The following is a 17962-nucleotide window of genomic DNA, read 5'->3' as shown; positions in this document are numbered from 1 at the left end:
TCCATGAGAGTCTTAAGATATTTAACAAAAAATATACTTACATTATTTGTCCTCCAATGGTTGACTTGCCAGCATCTAAAAAGTAACATCATCAACAATAGGCAAACCACAGGTGTAATAAAAACAAAACAAAACACCATCACTATATAGGAGTACAACTAAAGTGGTTTAACATCATAATTACAGCTTGCAAAAGCAACTGCGATGATAGGAATTTGGGTCATAAGCTCTGGTTAGTCACCTTCTCCCTTTGAATCTAAGACCCCCTGCAGCTCTGCAGTGACTTAGCGCTACTTTACTGATAAAGAAAGAAAGACTTTAACAGATTGCTCCTTGACCTTCTGCAGCAGCAACAGAATATGAATTACCCAAGAGGAGCCTCGAAGGAGAACAAAAGTAGCCAAAGACCCATGAACTACATTTAGGTAGTCTGCTTTTTCACTTTTAGCCAGTATAGATGTTCCTTTACAAATTTCAAAGGAGTTCTTGCTACTAAAAAAAAGTAGAACGGTGGTGTATCGTCAGGGCAAGGCAGAGATAAGATAAAGGGAAGAAAAAGGGGCACATAATTCCCTTATTTTCTTCTCACTTCTCTCTGACAAGTGAGATTGGCAGAGAATATCTGAATAAATGAAATAGGGTTTTGTTTTGTGTGTTAAACCAGCAAGCTGACAACATCCAGAAGTTACTCCAAATTATTCATTTTTTGCACATACAAAATTAAACTACCTAGTAAAGTTAATACCGCAAAATCAACTGAAGTTTACACAAAAAATATAGGTACATTTTCTATATTAATTAACAGATGTCGTAATATGTTGAGCCATCATCAGTGGTCTATAGACCAGTTACTCATTACATACAAATATACTGAAGCTTATTTTCTTCCAGCTTCGATGCCATCACAACCTTCAAAAATAAAGCACTGGCAATGTCTTGCCAGCTAAAAAAAAAATCTATTGAGGGCTTCCCTGGTGGCGCAGTGGTTGAGAGTCCGCCTGCCGATGCAGGGTACACAGGTTCGTGCCCCGGTATGGGAGGATCCCACATGCCGCGGAACGGCTGGGCCCGTGAGCCATGGCCACTTAGCCTGCGCGTCTGGAGCCTGTGCTCCGTAACGGGAGAGGCCACAGCAGCGAGAGGCCCGTGTACTGCAAAAAAAATAAAATAAAAATCTATTGAGTTAAAAATCAAGACATTTTAGGGCTTCCCTTGGTGGCGTAGTGGTTGAGAGTCTACCTCCCGATGCAGGGGACTCGGGTTCATGCCCCGGTCCGGGAAGATCCCACATGCCGCGAAGCGGCTGGGCCCGTGAGCCATGGCCGCTGAGCCTCTGCATCTGGAGCCTGTGCTCCACAACGGGAGAGGCCGCGACAGTGAGAGGCCCGTGTAACACCAAAAAAAAAAAAAAAAAAAATCAGGACATTTTAGATTAATTTAGTTCAGTTTCACGAAACACTTCCAAGTAGCTAAATAAGATGTTCTATGTTTGATGTACCCAATAACTTTGGTCATTTCTTATCACTGCTATGAGTACAACTTACCTACATGCCCAATGAATACTACATTTACGTGTTCTTTCTTAGGAGCACCTGGTGGTGCAACCACAGATTTAGGTTTTGGTATTTCCTCTTCCTCCTCCATCATTTCCTGGGCACTTTCCTCTGTGGGCCTTCCATCTCCCAAAGAACCACCCCCTGGCTCTGCTTCACTTATTTCTTCTTTGTGCTCCCATGATTCTTCTGGGGACATTTCTGTCTCCCCGTTTTCTACTGAAATAAGACATTTTAGCTTAGTATTCCAAAAAACGTTTATCATCTGTACTTTAAAACACAGATGCTTTCAAATAACAAATAGAACTTAACATATTCAGTTCCATTTCCTAACCTCTAGTGACACACAAGCAAGAAAATCTCTTTCACAACAGAAACGGACAAGCTAGCCTCCTCACTGCTGACATCAGAGCTCTGACTCAGAGACTAGAAGAGACTATTTTAACGTAGCTTCATCTTCATAAGGACAAACAAGACATGAACAGCAGATCCAACATTCCTAACAGCCCGGTTTTTCCATCGTCAAGATGTCCTGACAGTAGAAGAAAGGGGAAGTTCCAAATCAGAATACAAAAAAGTGTGAAAAGATTTAGATCTTTTCTTTTTCCTCTTCAAGTAACAGAACTTTGATATCGACGTTATTAATCACCTTGGGAATATGAAACCCTTAAGGGTAAGAACATTACAAAAAAGAAGAAAATTTTCACAAAGTAAATGGATCAAGTACAACTATTCAAACTGACTTCTGCATTTCCTCCATTCGATTCTTTTATATTTGCCATCAATAAATTTATCATGGGGCTTCCCTGGTGGCGCAGTGGTTGAGAGTCCGCCTGCCAATGCAGGGGACACGGGTTCGTGTCCCGGTCCGGGAAGATCCCATATGCCCCAGTAGCGGCTGGGCCCATGAGCCATGGCCGCTGAGCCTGCGCATCCGGAGCCTGTGCTCCGCAATGGGAGAGGCCGCAACAGTGACAGGCCCGCGTACCGCAAAAAATAAATAAATAAATTAATTAATTAATTAATTTATCATGGCAGTATTAATGCCCAATTAGTTCTGTTTTCTAAATCCTAACAGCAAAGATTCAGTTTTAAATGTAGGCATTATAATAAGCATAACACTTACATTTGTACCTTAAATCTTAAGAGTGAAAGAGTTTCATATTACTGTATTAATATGGTCAGAAATTTTCTTACCAACAGCTTCTGAAAGTTCCATGCTAACAGCTGAATTTGAACCTAGACAAGAAATTGAGATATAATATATATTTACAAAATAGTATCTAGCTTTACACACCACAGACAACTTAACGTTTTCTGAGTTAGATGTTCAAAGAGTCACATCATAGAAAATTACCTTCACACAACAATGACTGTTCCTCTTGAGAAGGTTCCACAGGTGCTGTTTAATAGAAATAACTTCTATTAAAAATTGAGACCTATACATCCATTTTACTTAACCTTTTAAAATACAGGAAAAATAGAAGTTCAATAACAAAACAAAACCCTCAATAATTCAGAACAATGGCAACTAATTTAGGCTTTCAAATTAGAAGCCTCTGTTTAACTTACTAAAAAATCTACCCATCACAGCCAATTTTAAAACATTTTCAGTAACTAAAATGTATTCACAAAACCATGTTTATTCTCTGAATTTGCTTCATAAACTTTTCCTTTACAGATATTATAAAAGTAATCTGCAGCCCAGCACAGATCAAATAAGTAAGATTCTGCTCAACAAATACACATTACTTCTCTAGATTCTCCCTTGGTAGCTCTAGCCCAAGAAGGCAATGATCAGTCCTTTTTAAGATTCTATAATCATATGTATTATCAAGATCCTTGAATAAATTCTATTCAATACCAATAAAATTAAAAGGACATTCATATAGTCTCTGAAATGCATATAGGCCCTTACATCATCTCATAAAAAGTGACTACAATTATGCCAGTTTTGTCATATATTAGAATTCTAAGGTCAAGCAACAATCCAGTTTCCACAAGTGTCATACTGCAAATCTTATGACATCACTGGAAGAGATGTATGTGAAATATACTCTAATACCCCAATACATAAGTTTATTTTTTATATCTGATAAACCTAAATGATACTCCAATATCTAAGTACTCTTGCTTTAAAGAATACACAAGGGCTTCTCTGGTGGCGCAGTGGTTGAGAGTCCACCTGCCGATGCGGGGGACGCGGGTTCATGCCCCGGTCCGGGAAGATCCCACATGCCGCGGAGCGGCTGGGCCCGTGAACCATGGCCGCTGAGCCTGCGCGTCCGGAGCCTGTGCTCCGCAAAGGGAGAGGCCACAACAGTGAGAGGCCTGCGTACCGCAAAAAAAAAAAATACACAAGATGCACAAAGACATCAAAGAATTTGAAGTCACATGAATCCTGCACACCAATAAAGAATAACCTGCAAAACTCACATTTAAAATCATTGCTCAGAGGACACAGGGAGGGGGAAGGGTAACCTGGGACGAAGTGAGAGAGTGGCATGGACATATATACTCTACCAAATGTAAAACTGATAGCTAGTGGGAAGCAGCCGCATAGCACAGGGAGATCAGCTCGGTGCTTTGTGACCACCTAGAGGGGTGGGATAGGGAGGGTGGGAGGGAGATGCAAGAGGGAGGAGATATGGGGATATATGTATATGTACAGCTGATTCACTTTGTTATAAAGCAGAAACTAACAAAAAAAATTAAAAATTCTTAAAAATAAAATCAACACTAATATTATTGTATTATGGAATAGAATCTGGAATTCTACAGCTGCAATTTTATTAGATCTAAAATAACTGAAATACATTGTTGATTTGTGTGAAAAAAATAAAATCATTGCCCAGAAAGTATTAACACCCATAAATCAACAAAATTTTGGGCCCAATCTTCAATAACATGAAGTGCTGAAGAAAGTAACTCCTGGGAGTTCCCTGGTGGTCTAGTAGTTAGGATTCCAGGTTTTCACTGCCATGGCCCTGGGTTCAATCCCTGGTCAGGGAACTGGGATTTTGCAAGCCAGCACGGCATGGCCAAAAAAGAAGAAAAAAAAAAAAATGTAATTCCTATCCCTGAAAGGTAAAGGGCAACCAATTTTTTGAGGAAAGAAGTGACATACCAGCCAAGTGTTACTTAGGAGGATCATTCTATGGTAGTGCATAGATGAACCAGAGAGGTAAAGACTACAAGGCAGAAAGACCAAAAACACTACTTATAAAAAGTATGCCATCAGGACAAATAAGCAGTACAATTAGAGAAGGTATTAAGTGCAAAGATAATGGGAGCAATGCCTGACAGGAGTAGGAAGAAAGGAAGTATGAAAAGTCTAAGATGACCCCAACTTATGTGGTTAAGCAGGGTATTTTAACAGAAACTGGGGGGAAAAATCCTTTGAACTCAGTTTGGAAGGTAACAGGAATTGTACTTCAGATGTAATATACTTATTTTGTTTTCCTATTTAAAAAGTTTATAGGTAAGATAAGGAAAAACTACTCAATTTTCAGAGAAAGCCAGGCAGTGCTATAAATGAATCAAGTTCACATACCACCCTAGGGATGGAGGAGGTGGCACAGGGTAGTAGCAAGAGGGCAGAACTGAGCTGACTCCTGGCTTTAAATCCTGGCTTGTCATTTATAAATTATGAGATACAATTATTTCACTGGAATCATGGAAATGGCATGCCATCTGCCAGACAAGATTAAATGAGAGAATACATTTGTACAGTATCAATTAAATAACTTGTGGCACCTAGTAGATATTCAACAAATATGAGTCTCCACCTCCAAACATGACTATCAATTCAATTCTATCAGCTAACATGTACTGAGTGTCTATTATGGGCTAGACAAGGATAAGAAGCACTCACCAATCCATACAGTGCTGGAGATGGGGGTGAAGTTGGTGGCAAATTACCCTAACTCCAGTTAATTTTTATTGAGCCCTTATGTGCTAACTGCTATCTCATTTAATTCCCCTGAAGACCCTATGAAATAGATAACTACTATCTAACGTATCAGACTCAACTGGGCTTTTCCAAGTTATGTAAGTGCCATCTTGCCCTTCCTCAGACAGCCCCTGTTGAAAATCACTCAGAAAAAGTAAACCGAGGGCTTCCCTGGTGGTGCAGTGGTTGAGAGTCCGCCTGCTGACGCAGGGGACACGGGTTCGGGACATGGGTTCGTGCCCCGGTCCGGGAAGATCCCACATGCCACAGAGCGGCTGGGCCCGTGAGCCACGGCCCCTGAGCCAGCGCGTCCGGAGCCTGTGCTCCGCAACAGGAGAGGCCACAACAGTGAGAGGCCCGCGTACCGCAAAAAAAAAAAAAAAAGAAAAAGTAAACAGAGTAAGTGATGATGTACAAATATTTTAAGGCAGGAAAAGATTGAGATAATTGGTATGGTGGACTCTCCTGTCGCTTATTAAGATGACCCAAACTGCAAGTGAGCAATGAAGTAGTACATACACCTGATCACCTAGTTCTAGAACCAACTCTTAAATTTACAGGTATACAATACGTGCATTAGGCTGTAAGGAACTTCTCATGACAGTGACATCAGTCATGAAATCACCCCCATGGATGCATAATGCAAAATCTGTTCATGGTTTTTCAAAATATCTTAACTTTTATAGTATGTTTAAGTTTATAAAGCTTACAGAGTCAAGTACCAAAAGCAATTAAATGCTTAATATACACCTCATGATATTATTAAAGGGGCCCCAAATAAGAAGTTGACCATAGTTTTCCCATAGTGGAAAAAAGCTTTCCATGCATTCAGACCACGGATAACATTATAAACTTAATGGCAATGCTAGAGACATCTGCCAAGTGATGGATGTTTTTGGAATAATGAACCAGAAAAATCACAGATATAATAATAAGATGTTCCCTAAACTTAAGCTTCTCAGTATAGTTGTACCCAGTCTACACACACACACACACACACACACACACACACACACACACAACCCCTTCTTGTTCATTCTACTCTGGTCTTACTCAAAATGCATATCACATCCAGATTTACTGGCTACTATTGATCCTGGACTTAGAATTCTACTAGGCCCAAAGTCATTTGTTTATGGTTAGCAAACAGGTGACTATTAGTGCTTGATTTCTCAAGTCCTGCATGGTTCATATCTGTTAGTGAAAGAGAAGTAAACCTCCCAAGGAATGAAATTATGGTTTCATATTTTCCAATGGTATCTCCATGTTCAGAAACATAACCTTATCAAGTGTTCAAAGGAATAATTCTAATTAAGTAGGAAAGTTATCAGAGTGTATGAGTGAATAAAACTGCCACACCCTAAGTTAAAAAGAGAAGTAACTGGGCTTCCCTGGAGGCGCAGTGGTTGAGAGTCTGCCTGCCGATGCAGGGGACACGGGTTCGTGCCCCGGTTCGGGAAGATCCCACATGCCGCGGAGCAACTAGGCCCGTGAGCCACGGCCGCTGACCCTGCGCGTCCGGAGCCTGTGCTCCGCAATGGGAGAGGCCACAACAGGGAGAGGCCCGCATACCGCAAAAAAAAAAAAAAAAAAAAAAAGAGAAGTAACTGTGGTAAAATTATTACCAGTTTTTAAAACAAGAAAAGATTTTACCAAAAAACAGTCGGGCAACAGTACTGACTGTGGTTTAACACAGATGATAATCTGGGTCTTAAAATTGCTAGTTAAATTTGATCATGGTGAAATAAGCCAGTCACAAAAGGTCACATGTTATACCATTCCACTTACAAGAAATATTCAGAATAGGTAAATCCAGAGAGGCAGAAAGCAGATTGGTGGTTGCCAGAAGCTGGAAGGAAAGGGGAATGGGAAGTAACTTCTTAATGGGTACAGGTTTCCTTTTGGGGTGATGAAAATATTTTTAAACTAGACAGAGGTGGGGACTTCCGTGGTGGCGCAGTGGTTAAGAATCCGCCTGCCAACGCAGGGGACACAGGTTCGAGCCCTGGTCCAGGAAGATCCCACATGCCGCGGAGCAACTAAGCCCGTGCGCCAAAATTATGGAGCCTGCGCTCTAGAGCCCGTGAGCCACAACTACTGAGCCCATGTGCCACAACTACTGAAGCCCATGGGCCTAGAGCCCATGCTCCACAGCAAGAGAAGCCACCGCAATGAGAAGCCCACACACTGCAACAAAGAGTAGCCCCCGCTCGCCGCAACTAGAGAAAGCCTGCGCGAAGCAACAAAGACCCAACGCAGCCAAAAATAAATAAAATAAATATATATATTAGAGAAAAAACTAGACAGAGGTGATGGTTTTTACAACACTGAATGTACTGAATTGTTCACTTTAAAATGGTTAATTTTATGTTATACGGATTTCAGCTTGATTTTTTTTAAAGAATATAAAAAAGTTTTTAAAGATTTGATCATGGATCAAAGGACTTCAACATGGAGACTCCTATTTTGCCAGTTCACAGTACAGCACAGGTTAGTCAAGAACATACACGTGTCAGGTAATGAAAACCATGTTTTAATTCCGGCTACATGTTTTAAACACAAACCACAAACGTATGGCCAATTCTCTCTTTTTTTTTTTTTTGCAGTACGTGGGCCTCTCACTGTTGTGGCCTCTCCCATTGCGGAGATCAGGCTCCGGACGCGCAGGCTCAGCGGCCATGGCTCACGGGCCCAGCCGCTCAGCAGCATGTGGGATCTTCCCGGACCGGGGCACGAACCTGTGTCCCCTGCATCGGCAGGCAGACTCTCAACCACTGCGCCACCAGGGAAGCCCCAAACGTATGGCCAATTCTTGAAAAGTGCTTAATCCATATATTTCATAAATAAGCAATTTAAATCTGCACTGCTTTAGATATAAAACCAATCTCTAATCCTCTTTACACACTGAATACAGATATTTAAAATAGCCATTCTAACTAAAATATCTTATGCCTGTTAGCTAAATGGTGTGTTCATTAAAGAAAAAAAATAAAAACTTCAGCGTTGTCACAGAAGTCACAAGTGTCCTACACTGCATGGAAGTGAGAAACAGTGTGACAATTCTGTCCGAGTTTCTACAATGGTGGAAATGTGCTATATCTGTGCTGTGATGATAGTCACTAGCCACATGTGGCTATTAAAGCACTTGCAAGGTAGCTACTGTGACCGAGAAACTGAATTTTAGATTTTATTTAATTTTAAAATTAAATAGCCACATGTATACAGTTCTAGTTCCTCTGAAGGAGTAGTCTCCTCAATTGCGGTAGGAACTTGCCTTATCTGGTTTTCCACTTCTATCCCATTCCCGGTCCACCCCACCACCCCGAAGGGCTAATGAGCTCTCTTCTGAACTCCTCTAGGATATGACCCTTCTTTCAATTATAGATCCACCTACACACATAGCTTAGTTCTTGTTCCCTAGGAGATTATGGACTGCCAGAATGACTGGTTTTCTGGAATATGGAGGCTTTTTTGTCTCTACTCTTGTAATCTCCACAGGTTGGCACAGTGTACTGTATAGAATAAATATACAGTTAATTTTTACTGAATTAATTCAAGCAGTTTCCGTTAGGGTTCAGTAGAGTAAAAACAATTTTATATGTGCCAATTTTCTAAGAAAGGAGCTAGAGAAACAATATCCAAGAGATGTTAAAGTACAGCTTGAATAAAAAACTAAAATTCTCTAGCACACAGGTGACCATATAGTCTTACCAAAACTGCACGTTGAGGCATTTTTCTCCCACAGACAACACTGTTAAATAGTAAAGGCAGACATCAGAAAGAAAAGCCCACAGAACACATACAAGTGTCCCTGGTTTTGCCTTAACTACCTAACACTCTAAAAATAAAAACACACAATGTTACAGACAGTGGTGAACAGAGCTGTTTAAAGTATTCTACATGATTTCCTAAAATGTATGAAGAAGTAATTTCAAACTATTACTTTAAATTAGAGCATTGCCTACTTATGACAATGTCACCCAGCTACTACTGAGAAAGAACATAGAGACGGTGCCATAGTGCACAAACTCATAGGCCCAGTTTCTGAAAAAGTGTCTCAGCCAAAAAGGTCTTTTAATATCCAATCACAAGGAAACTAGTGGAGTTACTATTACTAGGAATAAGCTTTGAAATCAGACCTAGATTCTAATCCTAACTCCTCCATTTATTCATGGATGTCACCTCACCTGTTTATTTAGCTTCTCTGAACCTTAATTTTCTAATCTGTAAACATGGGTCAACAGTACCTATACCTCAAGAGGTTGTTGTGAAGATAAGGGCATATTAACCACATGGTAACTGCTCAATAAGTTTATTATTACGAGGGCTTCCCTGGTGGCGCAGTGGTTGAGAGTCCGCCTGCCGATGCAGAGGACACGGGTTCGTGCCCCGGTCCAGGAAGATCCCACATGCCGCAGAGCGGCTGGGCCCGTGAACCATGGCCGCTGAGCCTGCGCGTCCGGAGCCTGTGCTCCACAAGGGGAGAGGCCACAACAGTGAGAGGCCGGCGTACCGCAAAAAAAAAATAAATAAAATATTATTACAAGCATTTCAAAGCCCCATAATAATTACAAAAACTTTTAAGAATGAAATAAAGAAAAGCAAATTCCAGGGCCACTCTCTCAGAATATCCATGCAGGCTGTAGTAATTAGCTCTAGGCATGCCCTTTTTCCCCATTATTAAACAGCATGGTGTGGCAGTGAGAGCACTAAATTAGCGCTGGCAAATTTGGATTCTAGACTCAACTGTGTCCTTAAATCTGTGAGTGACCTTAGGCATTCACTCAGCTTCTGTAGGGTTCAGTTTCTTCATCTGAAAATGAGGCTGTATTACTGCCAGGTCATTTCTAGCCCTAACATTCTAAGAACCTATTTTCTAAGAACCTATTTACTCAGTCACTAAGGCAATGCCACATATCAACCTGATTAGGCTTTTCTGTAGAGTAACTAAAATTCCCCTCTTTTAAAACAAACCTAAAAGATAGTCTTATTTATGATTTATATCCTATCTACTGCAAAAACAATGAGATATTTAATTTCAGATACCACAAAAAAGTACAAAGAAAACAGAAAAACACCCATGTACAACCAAACTCTGCAAAGAAGATGGACACAGACTACTCAGCAGTACAGTAACCCACTGGAGTTCTATAGAACTAGTCAACTGGAAATTTCCCCAGTGACATCCTAAGGTACGCACTTTTTTTTAAATTGAGGTACAGTTGATACACAATATTACATAAGTTTCAGGTGTACAACACAGTGATTCACAATTTTTAAAGGTTATACTCCATTTATAGTTGTTATAAAATACTGGCTATATTCCCTTGTGCTGTACAATATATCCTTGTAGTTTATTTATTTTATACATAGTAGTTTGCTAAGGTATGCTTTTTTTGTTTCAAGTGAAGTGACATACAATTACTTTTTCAGAATGTGGTCTGGAATTTGGTGTGACCACTCTCAAGCTAGGCTAGTGAAAGATGCTCAAAAAATCCTTGCTAAGTGTTTCTCTCACCTAGGAAGTAGAGTATAATGGGCACTGGTTTAACTTAGAGTACTGTAACGACTAGGTTTCCTTAGAACAAAGTCATTTATGGAAAAAACCAACTACACATCTGTAGTCCAGCCACGCTTTGTTAAAATCTACTGAAAACAAGGACACACCTTTTAAGAAGCTTTGGTATGAATCAGCAACTGACAGCTAAAAAAGGAGTCTGAGGACGGCAGAAAGATCAAGGACCTTCAACTAGTAGCCAAATTCTTGCTTCCCCAACATTTCTAAGAACTGTGAATAGAGTGATGAAATTCTAAATTAACATGCCCAATAGACAGCCAGAATCACAGTAACTCACTGCTGTTTGATATGAAATAAACAAGCCTCTACTTACAAGTAGTGTAAAGATGACTGATGCTCTACTTTAGCAAATTTCTAACAAACTTAAAGGATGAATTTTATATGTTAATTATAGCTCAAAAAACCCACCCCCAATCTTATGGTATTCACAAAGAACACTTAGTAGAAAACAGATCTTTGGTTTTAAGATTTCACGACTGAATTTATACAAGGGTACCTGTGAACAATTCTTCTCAGCTTTGAAAGCCCTCTACACCCTGTACCTGGCCCTCTTACCAAGAAGTGTCTTCCATTAGAGTAAACTGGGTATCTGATCCCTTTTTAGACTCCTTGAGAAACAGTTCTCCATTTTGGTGGTACCATTTCAAGCGCCTAGCACAGCATCCTGCCTTCTGTAGGCAGGCAAATGTCTGTTCACTAATTGCTATACATATATCTGAGCAAAACCAGAGATTCATATCTCAAAAAATTTCATTCTGGGCTTCCCTGGTGGCACAGTGGCTGAGAATCTGCCTGCCAATGCAGGAGACACGGGTTCGAGCCCTGGTCTGGGAAGATCCCACATGCCGCGGAGCAACTAGGCCCATGAGCCACAACTACTGAGCCTGTGCGTCTGGAGCCTGTGCTCCGCAACAAGAGAGGCTGCGATAGTGAGAGGCCCGCGCACCGCGATGAAGAGTGGCCCCTGCTCGCCACAGCTAGAGAAAGCCCTCGCACAGAAACGAAGACCCAACACACCCAAAAATAAATAAATAAAGATTAAAAACAAAAAAATCAGCAAAAATATTAAAAAAAAAAAAAAAAAAATTTCATTCTAATACTGCTAACTCACCCCAAAAGTTTATCAAGTCTCTTCTTCCTTCCTTTCTCTCCAATCAGAAAGACAACGCTATTTTAACTTTCCTCCCCAGCAAAAAAACCAAGGCTAAAATCTGTTCTCTACAATATTTCCCTAACTCGCTGTGATATGTTTTAATTGTTATCTTTTCATGCAGTACAATTCCAGAAAAGGTGAAAAATAAACAAAGGACACACACACACACACAGAAGCAAAAAGCACTGAATAAAACCTGCTCTAAAGAAGGTTTATTCACATGGGATTTCCCTGGCGGTCCAGTGGTTATGACTCTGCTCTTCCACTGCAGGGGGCACGGGTTCCATCCCTGGTCAGGGAACTAAGATCCCACATGCAGTGACATGGCCAAAAAAATAAATAAATAAAAAATAAAGAAGGTTTATTCCCAATCAAAATTTCTAACAGTTTAAACAGCTGCTCAACATGGCATAGCACTAGCGGATGCCCTCACTTGTTCCCTATATCCTCACACCTGAGCCGTTCCAACATGTAAAATCATGAAACAAGCCAAAACCGAATGATCTCTAATAATCAGTAAGTCAAGGTAGGAAAAGAAATAATACTCCAGGAACAATACTTTCTCTAATCTCCTCAACCCACTTATCCCATTCACTGTCCCATCTGAAAAGTCCTTTCTATTAGAATTGTTATTGCAGGCATTTCGGTCACATAGGGAAAGAAAAACAAGTGTCAAGTGGAGAACCATATCTATCATCTATGTAAACTTAACTATCAGTCAGCTGGTGTTCTTTAACATAAAGTGTAAGAGCCCTTCAGGACAAAACAACCATTACTTTGACTCTGGATCTTCTCTACTCAGTGGCCCTGAGGAAGTCACCTTTGGGAAAATCCAGTGATTAACAAGCATCCACCAAGTGGGGACGGTAGCACAACTTTGTGAATATACTAAAAAACCACTGAACTTTTAAAAGGTGAATTTTATGGTATGTGAATCATAACAATCATCAAAAAAAAGTCCCTTCTCCACAAGGCATTCAGCCAAACCAAACACTACAAAACAGAACATTGCTCTTTAAAATTCCATATAATTCGTTACATTTGGGAGATAAGCCCCCTCTAAGGGCTCACTGGGGACTGCTACTTTTATTCTATACCCATTTGACAACCGCAGAGTTTTGAGAGGCATTGAGGGTGGGATGACAGAAACAACTCTACGAACTCTACACCATTACTTTAGAAGCTCTGGCAGTGTCTAAAAGTCCAGATTCTATGGCCTGAATGTTTTGCGTTCCTCCCAAAATTCGTATGTTGAAATCCTAATGCCCAAAGTGATGGTATTAGGTGGGGCCTTTGGGAGGCCTTAGGTCATGAGGGCAGAGCCCTCATGAATGGGATTAGTGCCTTTCTAAAAGAAGCCCCAGAGAGCTCCTTTGCCTCTTCAGCCCTGTGAGGACACAGAAAGAAGTCAGTATGCATTGTTATCCAGAAGAGGAAAGAGGGCCCTCACCCATCCAGGCTGGCACCCTGATCTCAGACTTCCAGGCTTCAGAACTGTGAGCAATAGATTTCTGTTGCTGACAAGCTACCAAGTCTACAGTATTTTGTTATAGCAGCCCAATCAGACCAAGCCACCAAGTAACCCTGATTAACATTGCTGAACCTGTTTCTCATTTCACACTAAAAAAGACAGAGCAAGACTGAACTTGGTGCAAATTGAAACTGAAATTAAGTACATTCGATCACAGAAAATGTTTGTTCTAGCACACACAACCCTTGTCTACATTTTCATTCATTTCAGGGACTCTAAACGACCATCACTTAGCCATTTTACTTGCATCTGTAGAGAACTGCTCTTAAGTGAATTATACTTAATTACACGTACATGAGTTCTACTTAATCATTAATCTGGAAACCTATATTAAAAATTTTCAAAGGGATCCAAGGTCAACACTGAATCCCAAGTTCTGACTCAAGATAGCTGGATATAAGCATTAACCAGCAGCCTGCCAGTGAAAGTGAATGACGCTTTGTGCCAAAGCATCTTCCTCTACCTGCTGCTCAAAGCACCACTGAAATTATTTCAAAAAAAAAAAAGAAAGAAAGAAGAAAAAAGAAAAGAAGAGAAAAAGAGAAAACTAGCCCTCTTTCCAGAGAATGACAGATATTCATACTAGACACATACATTTTAAAAGTCGTTCATTCATTTTAAAAGTCATTCATTCTAGTGCTCTACCTCTAGACTTCTTCAAGAGCTCCCCTGGTATCTAGTTTAAAAACACACCCACCACCAATTTCAGCTATGGGTTAACAACAGAAGAAAACATGCTAGCCCTACAGTCCTTTCCTCAGTATAAAAAACCTGCAAACTTTATGGTTTCCCCTTTGTAAATTTCAACCTAAGTGCTATTTCCAATTTTTTCCCTGCTTCTTCCATAGTTCTCTGCTCTGATGCTGGTAATTTATGGACCTGAATGAGCTGGAACATGCAATCCAACGGTGCCACATTAACTCTGGACCTCAATTTAGAAAATCCATTCTTTTCCAAACAGACATCCTACAGAGGATGGGTTGTTGTTGTTGCTGTTGTTTTAACATTAACTGGCATTTTGCAGAAGCAGCTGATAGAGTCAGTAACACCAAGATAAGTTTCTGATTAAAAAAAGAAAAAACCGACCACAATGTAGGGACCATAAGGTAGGGACAACCACTTTCCTATACATTCTTACATCTCCAATTTCTAGCAGTGTCACAGAGCAAAGGATTAAAACTGCAAATTGGCAAATACCGGGAAAAGAAAAGACAGTCCTTCTACATAAGAGGTAATGCCTACTTACTCAAGAATGACCACCATTCCAGACCACTGCTCTAAGGACGATGGTCCCTTGATGACTGGCAACTCCAGAGTTAGGAGGGAGGGCCAAAAACTAAAATGGCTGGATAAAAGCAAACTTCATGATAAGGTTTGGGGAAAGAGGCACTTTTAGGAGTTAGTAAGCGAACTAGTTTATGTGGCCCAAAGGACTTGGTCTAAGCAAAGCTAAGCTTCCTTATTCAAAGGGCAAACTTCAACGGCTTCACACAGTAAAAGAAATACCAGTCAATAAAACAAGCAAATCCGAACTGTGTGCTCACAGACATACTTCCCAAAAACATTTCCCCAAACACGCTTTTTGCCTCTAGAGAGAAAACTGTAGCCAAAGTCTCTGAAGAAACTAAACTCCTAGAGCACTTTTACAATGTCTACTTATCCAAGAAATGCTACAATATAGAACTTCAAAGAGAAATCAAGTTCACTCATTTGACATTCCTACAAAATCAGTACCTGAAAGCATGCCATCACTTAAGCAGCCCCTAAATACTCAAAGAGTTTTGAAGACAACTTAACTCGAAACCACAGAAAGCCTGTCTACTCGCTATGGTCAAAATGACGCGTGACACCTAATAAGTTTGAACAGACTAATTCCTGACACAGGAGCACAGAGAGAGAGTTACACCAAGCAACCTTAATAAGGCAAACGATTTTAACGCAATAAAAATTCTAAACGTGTCACCAACTAAGGAAAAGAGTCCAAATCCCACTTATAAAAAGGGCACACAAACCAGCGTAGTCTCCTACACACTTTAATGTTAAGTGAGGAACTCTAACTTTGGGACACTGTGAACTTCACAAGCTTACAAAATGCTAAAGGTGAAAAAGATCTATAGATAGCCAACAGTTTCTGCCCCATCGCAAGACTGCAATGCATCCTGGGATTCCTTCAGGACGGTTCGGTGCCGTAGATCTGTTAAATGTAATTACAGTTTCAGTAATAGAAATTGCAGCGAGAGACGCTCTCTCGCCTAGGCCCAAAGTGAAGGGGAAAACTCGACCAGTCGTCCTCCCCAACTCCTCATCTCTCTCAACGCCCATCCGGCCGACTCCTCCTGGCTCCATCTGTCGTCGCTTCTAGGCCTCGTGGCACTGACCCACGGCCGTCCCCGTCTCCGTCCCATACTGTTCCCACTTCCAGCGGGGAACTGCGGCCCCGGGGGGGAGGAGCGGACACCAGGCCCCTCCGGTGTGCCCGGCACCCTGCTCCCGCCCCGACCGGCCCTCCGCCGCGGTCAGCCTACGCAGTCCGCCTCCCCGGACCGGGGCCGCCCCACCCAGTACAGCGGGCGCCGCTGTCAGCGCCCCACGTGCCGCCCGGCCCCACGGCCACGCGTCCCCGGCCCGGCTAGGCGCGCCCTCGACCCCATCCCGGGCCCCATCCCAGGTGAGCTCCGGCCCCCAGGCCGGCTGCTCCCGCCCTCGCAGCCCGGCTGCTCCCGCCCTCGCAGCCCGGCTACCTCCCGCGTCCCGGGGCTGCCGCGCGTCCCGGCCCCTTACCCGAAGGGCCTCCCGCGCCGCTGCCGGCTCCGTGGTTGTTGGCGGCGACGCCAGGTGAGGGTGCCGGCGACTGGGCCGGGCCCCGCAGGAAGGACGGCACGAACTCGGCGGCGTGGACGTTGGGCACGAAGGGCTTGGCGTTGACGTTGAGTTGCCGGCTGAAGGCCGCGCTGAGGTGCTCACGCTGGGCCTCGGCCGCCGCCGCCAAGGGACCGCCGGCGCCGCCGCACGAGCCTGGCCCGGGGGCTTCCATGTCTGCCTGGTCCCAGCAGTCCGGTGCTGAGTCGCTGCTGCTGCTGCTCCCACCGCCGCCGCCGCCACCGCCACCACCGCCGCCACCACTGCCAGGATCCATGATCGGGGGGGCCGTGTGTGTGGTAAAGTGAGGGCGGGAAATGGAGGCGGGGGCTATGGGCCGGGGAGGAGCAGGCAGCGCTGACCCAGGGAAGCGGCGAGGCAGAAAGCCCGGGGGCTAGCGGCACAATTCCCGGCGTCGTCGCGGCAGCAGCTCCAGTCCCGACTCCGCACTCGCGACGACAACGGCAGCAGCGGCTCAACCCTCCTCGTGTGTGCGAGCGGATCTCCTCCCACCCAACCCCAACCACCTCCGACCGTCTCAGCGCCAACCCCACGCCCGGAGCAGATTGACCCCTCGCCGCTACCCGTACCTTCGCCTCGGTAGTTCTCGGCCCCGGTCAACCCCGTTTCCACCTATGAAGCGCGGCAGAAGGCGGAACTACGAGTTCCGACAGGACCCGCGCGACGCCTCTGCGGTTTTCCCGGGGGCCGACGGGAGTCGGAGTTCGGGGCCGGGAGCAACCGGAAGCGGCGCCGGCTCCCGGCATGCAGCGCGAGGAGGCGGAGGTCTGGTCGAAGCTCGGCGGCCCCACCTGTCACCGGGTGGGGGCAGGGGTGAGAGCGAGCCCTGGTGCGATTCGGCGCAGGGCGGCGGACCGTGAGTCTCTCAGCTCGCGGGGGTGGCCCGCTCCGTCCTGTTCTACACAGGACGCGGGAAAACGAACAGCAGTTCTAAGGTGGAGAAAAAAGCTTTCAACTCCTGAAAATTCCTTCTTTCTCTTTTCACCAGCCCTCTGCGTTTCCTGCCTTATAGTCTCCGTACAGTGTTCTCTTTCTTTCCACCTTCCTCCTCCCCGCCCCCAGCCAGAGTTTGCCCTACATTTCAAAGGCGACGCAGGGCGTCCTTCATTTTCTGTATTCATTTGGTGGAAGAGACAATAAAGCCGTGACCCATTACCACTAAAACTGCAAAGTGGCTTATAAAGCGCTCCAGCCCAGGTTCTACCCCGGCAGAGGGGATTATTAACTGGAAACTTACAATGACTCACTGTCTGTATAACTAGTCATTTAAAGCCTTCACTCAAACTTTTCCGTCCCTTCCTCCTCCCGGCCAAGG

The 17962-nt window shown here is 43.4% G+C and overlaps 1 protein-coding gene across 2 annotated transcripts in view; it reads right to left on the bottom strand.

Annotated features, from left to right (window-relative positions):
* GSPT1 (G1 to S phase transition 1) overlaps positions 1-17161 on the bottom strand; it is a 32806-nt gene extending 15645 nt beyond the window's left edge. Inside the window, exons 1-5 of one of the 2 annotated variants that reach the window (XM_065891850.1) lie at positions 16549-17161; positions 2911-2955; positions 2751-2792; positions 1545-1772; positions 42-75 (exon numbers count right to left, since the gene is read on the bottom strand). In XM_065891850.1, coding sequence (XP_065747922.1) covers positions 42-75; positions 1545-1772; positions 2751-2792; positions 2911-2955; positions 16549-16903 — 704 coding nt within the window. In that variant the 5' untranslated portion in view covers positions 16904-17161. The remainder of the gene's footprint in view (positions 1-41; positions 76-1544; positions 1773-2750; positions 2793-2910; positions 2956-16548) is intronic. The other variant, XM_065891851.1, reaches the window with a different exon arrangement.
* Between the last annotated feature and the right edge of the window lie 801 nt (positions 17162-17962).

The sequence above is a fragment of the Phocoena phocoena genome, chromosome 15 (genome assembly GCF_963924675.1).
Source record: "Phocoena phocoena chromosome 15, mPhoPho1.1, whole genome shotgun sequence".
In the NCBI taxonomy this organism is placed as follows: Eukaryota; Metazoa; Chordata; class Mammalia; order Artiodactyla; family Phocoenidae; genus Phocoena; species Phocoena phocoena.
Note: the sequence above shows the minus strand (reverse complement) of the source record. Positions and strands in the feature narration are given on the sequence as shown.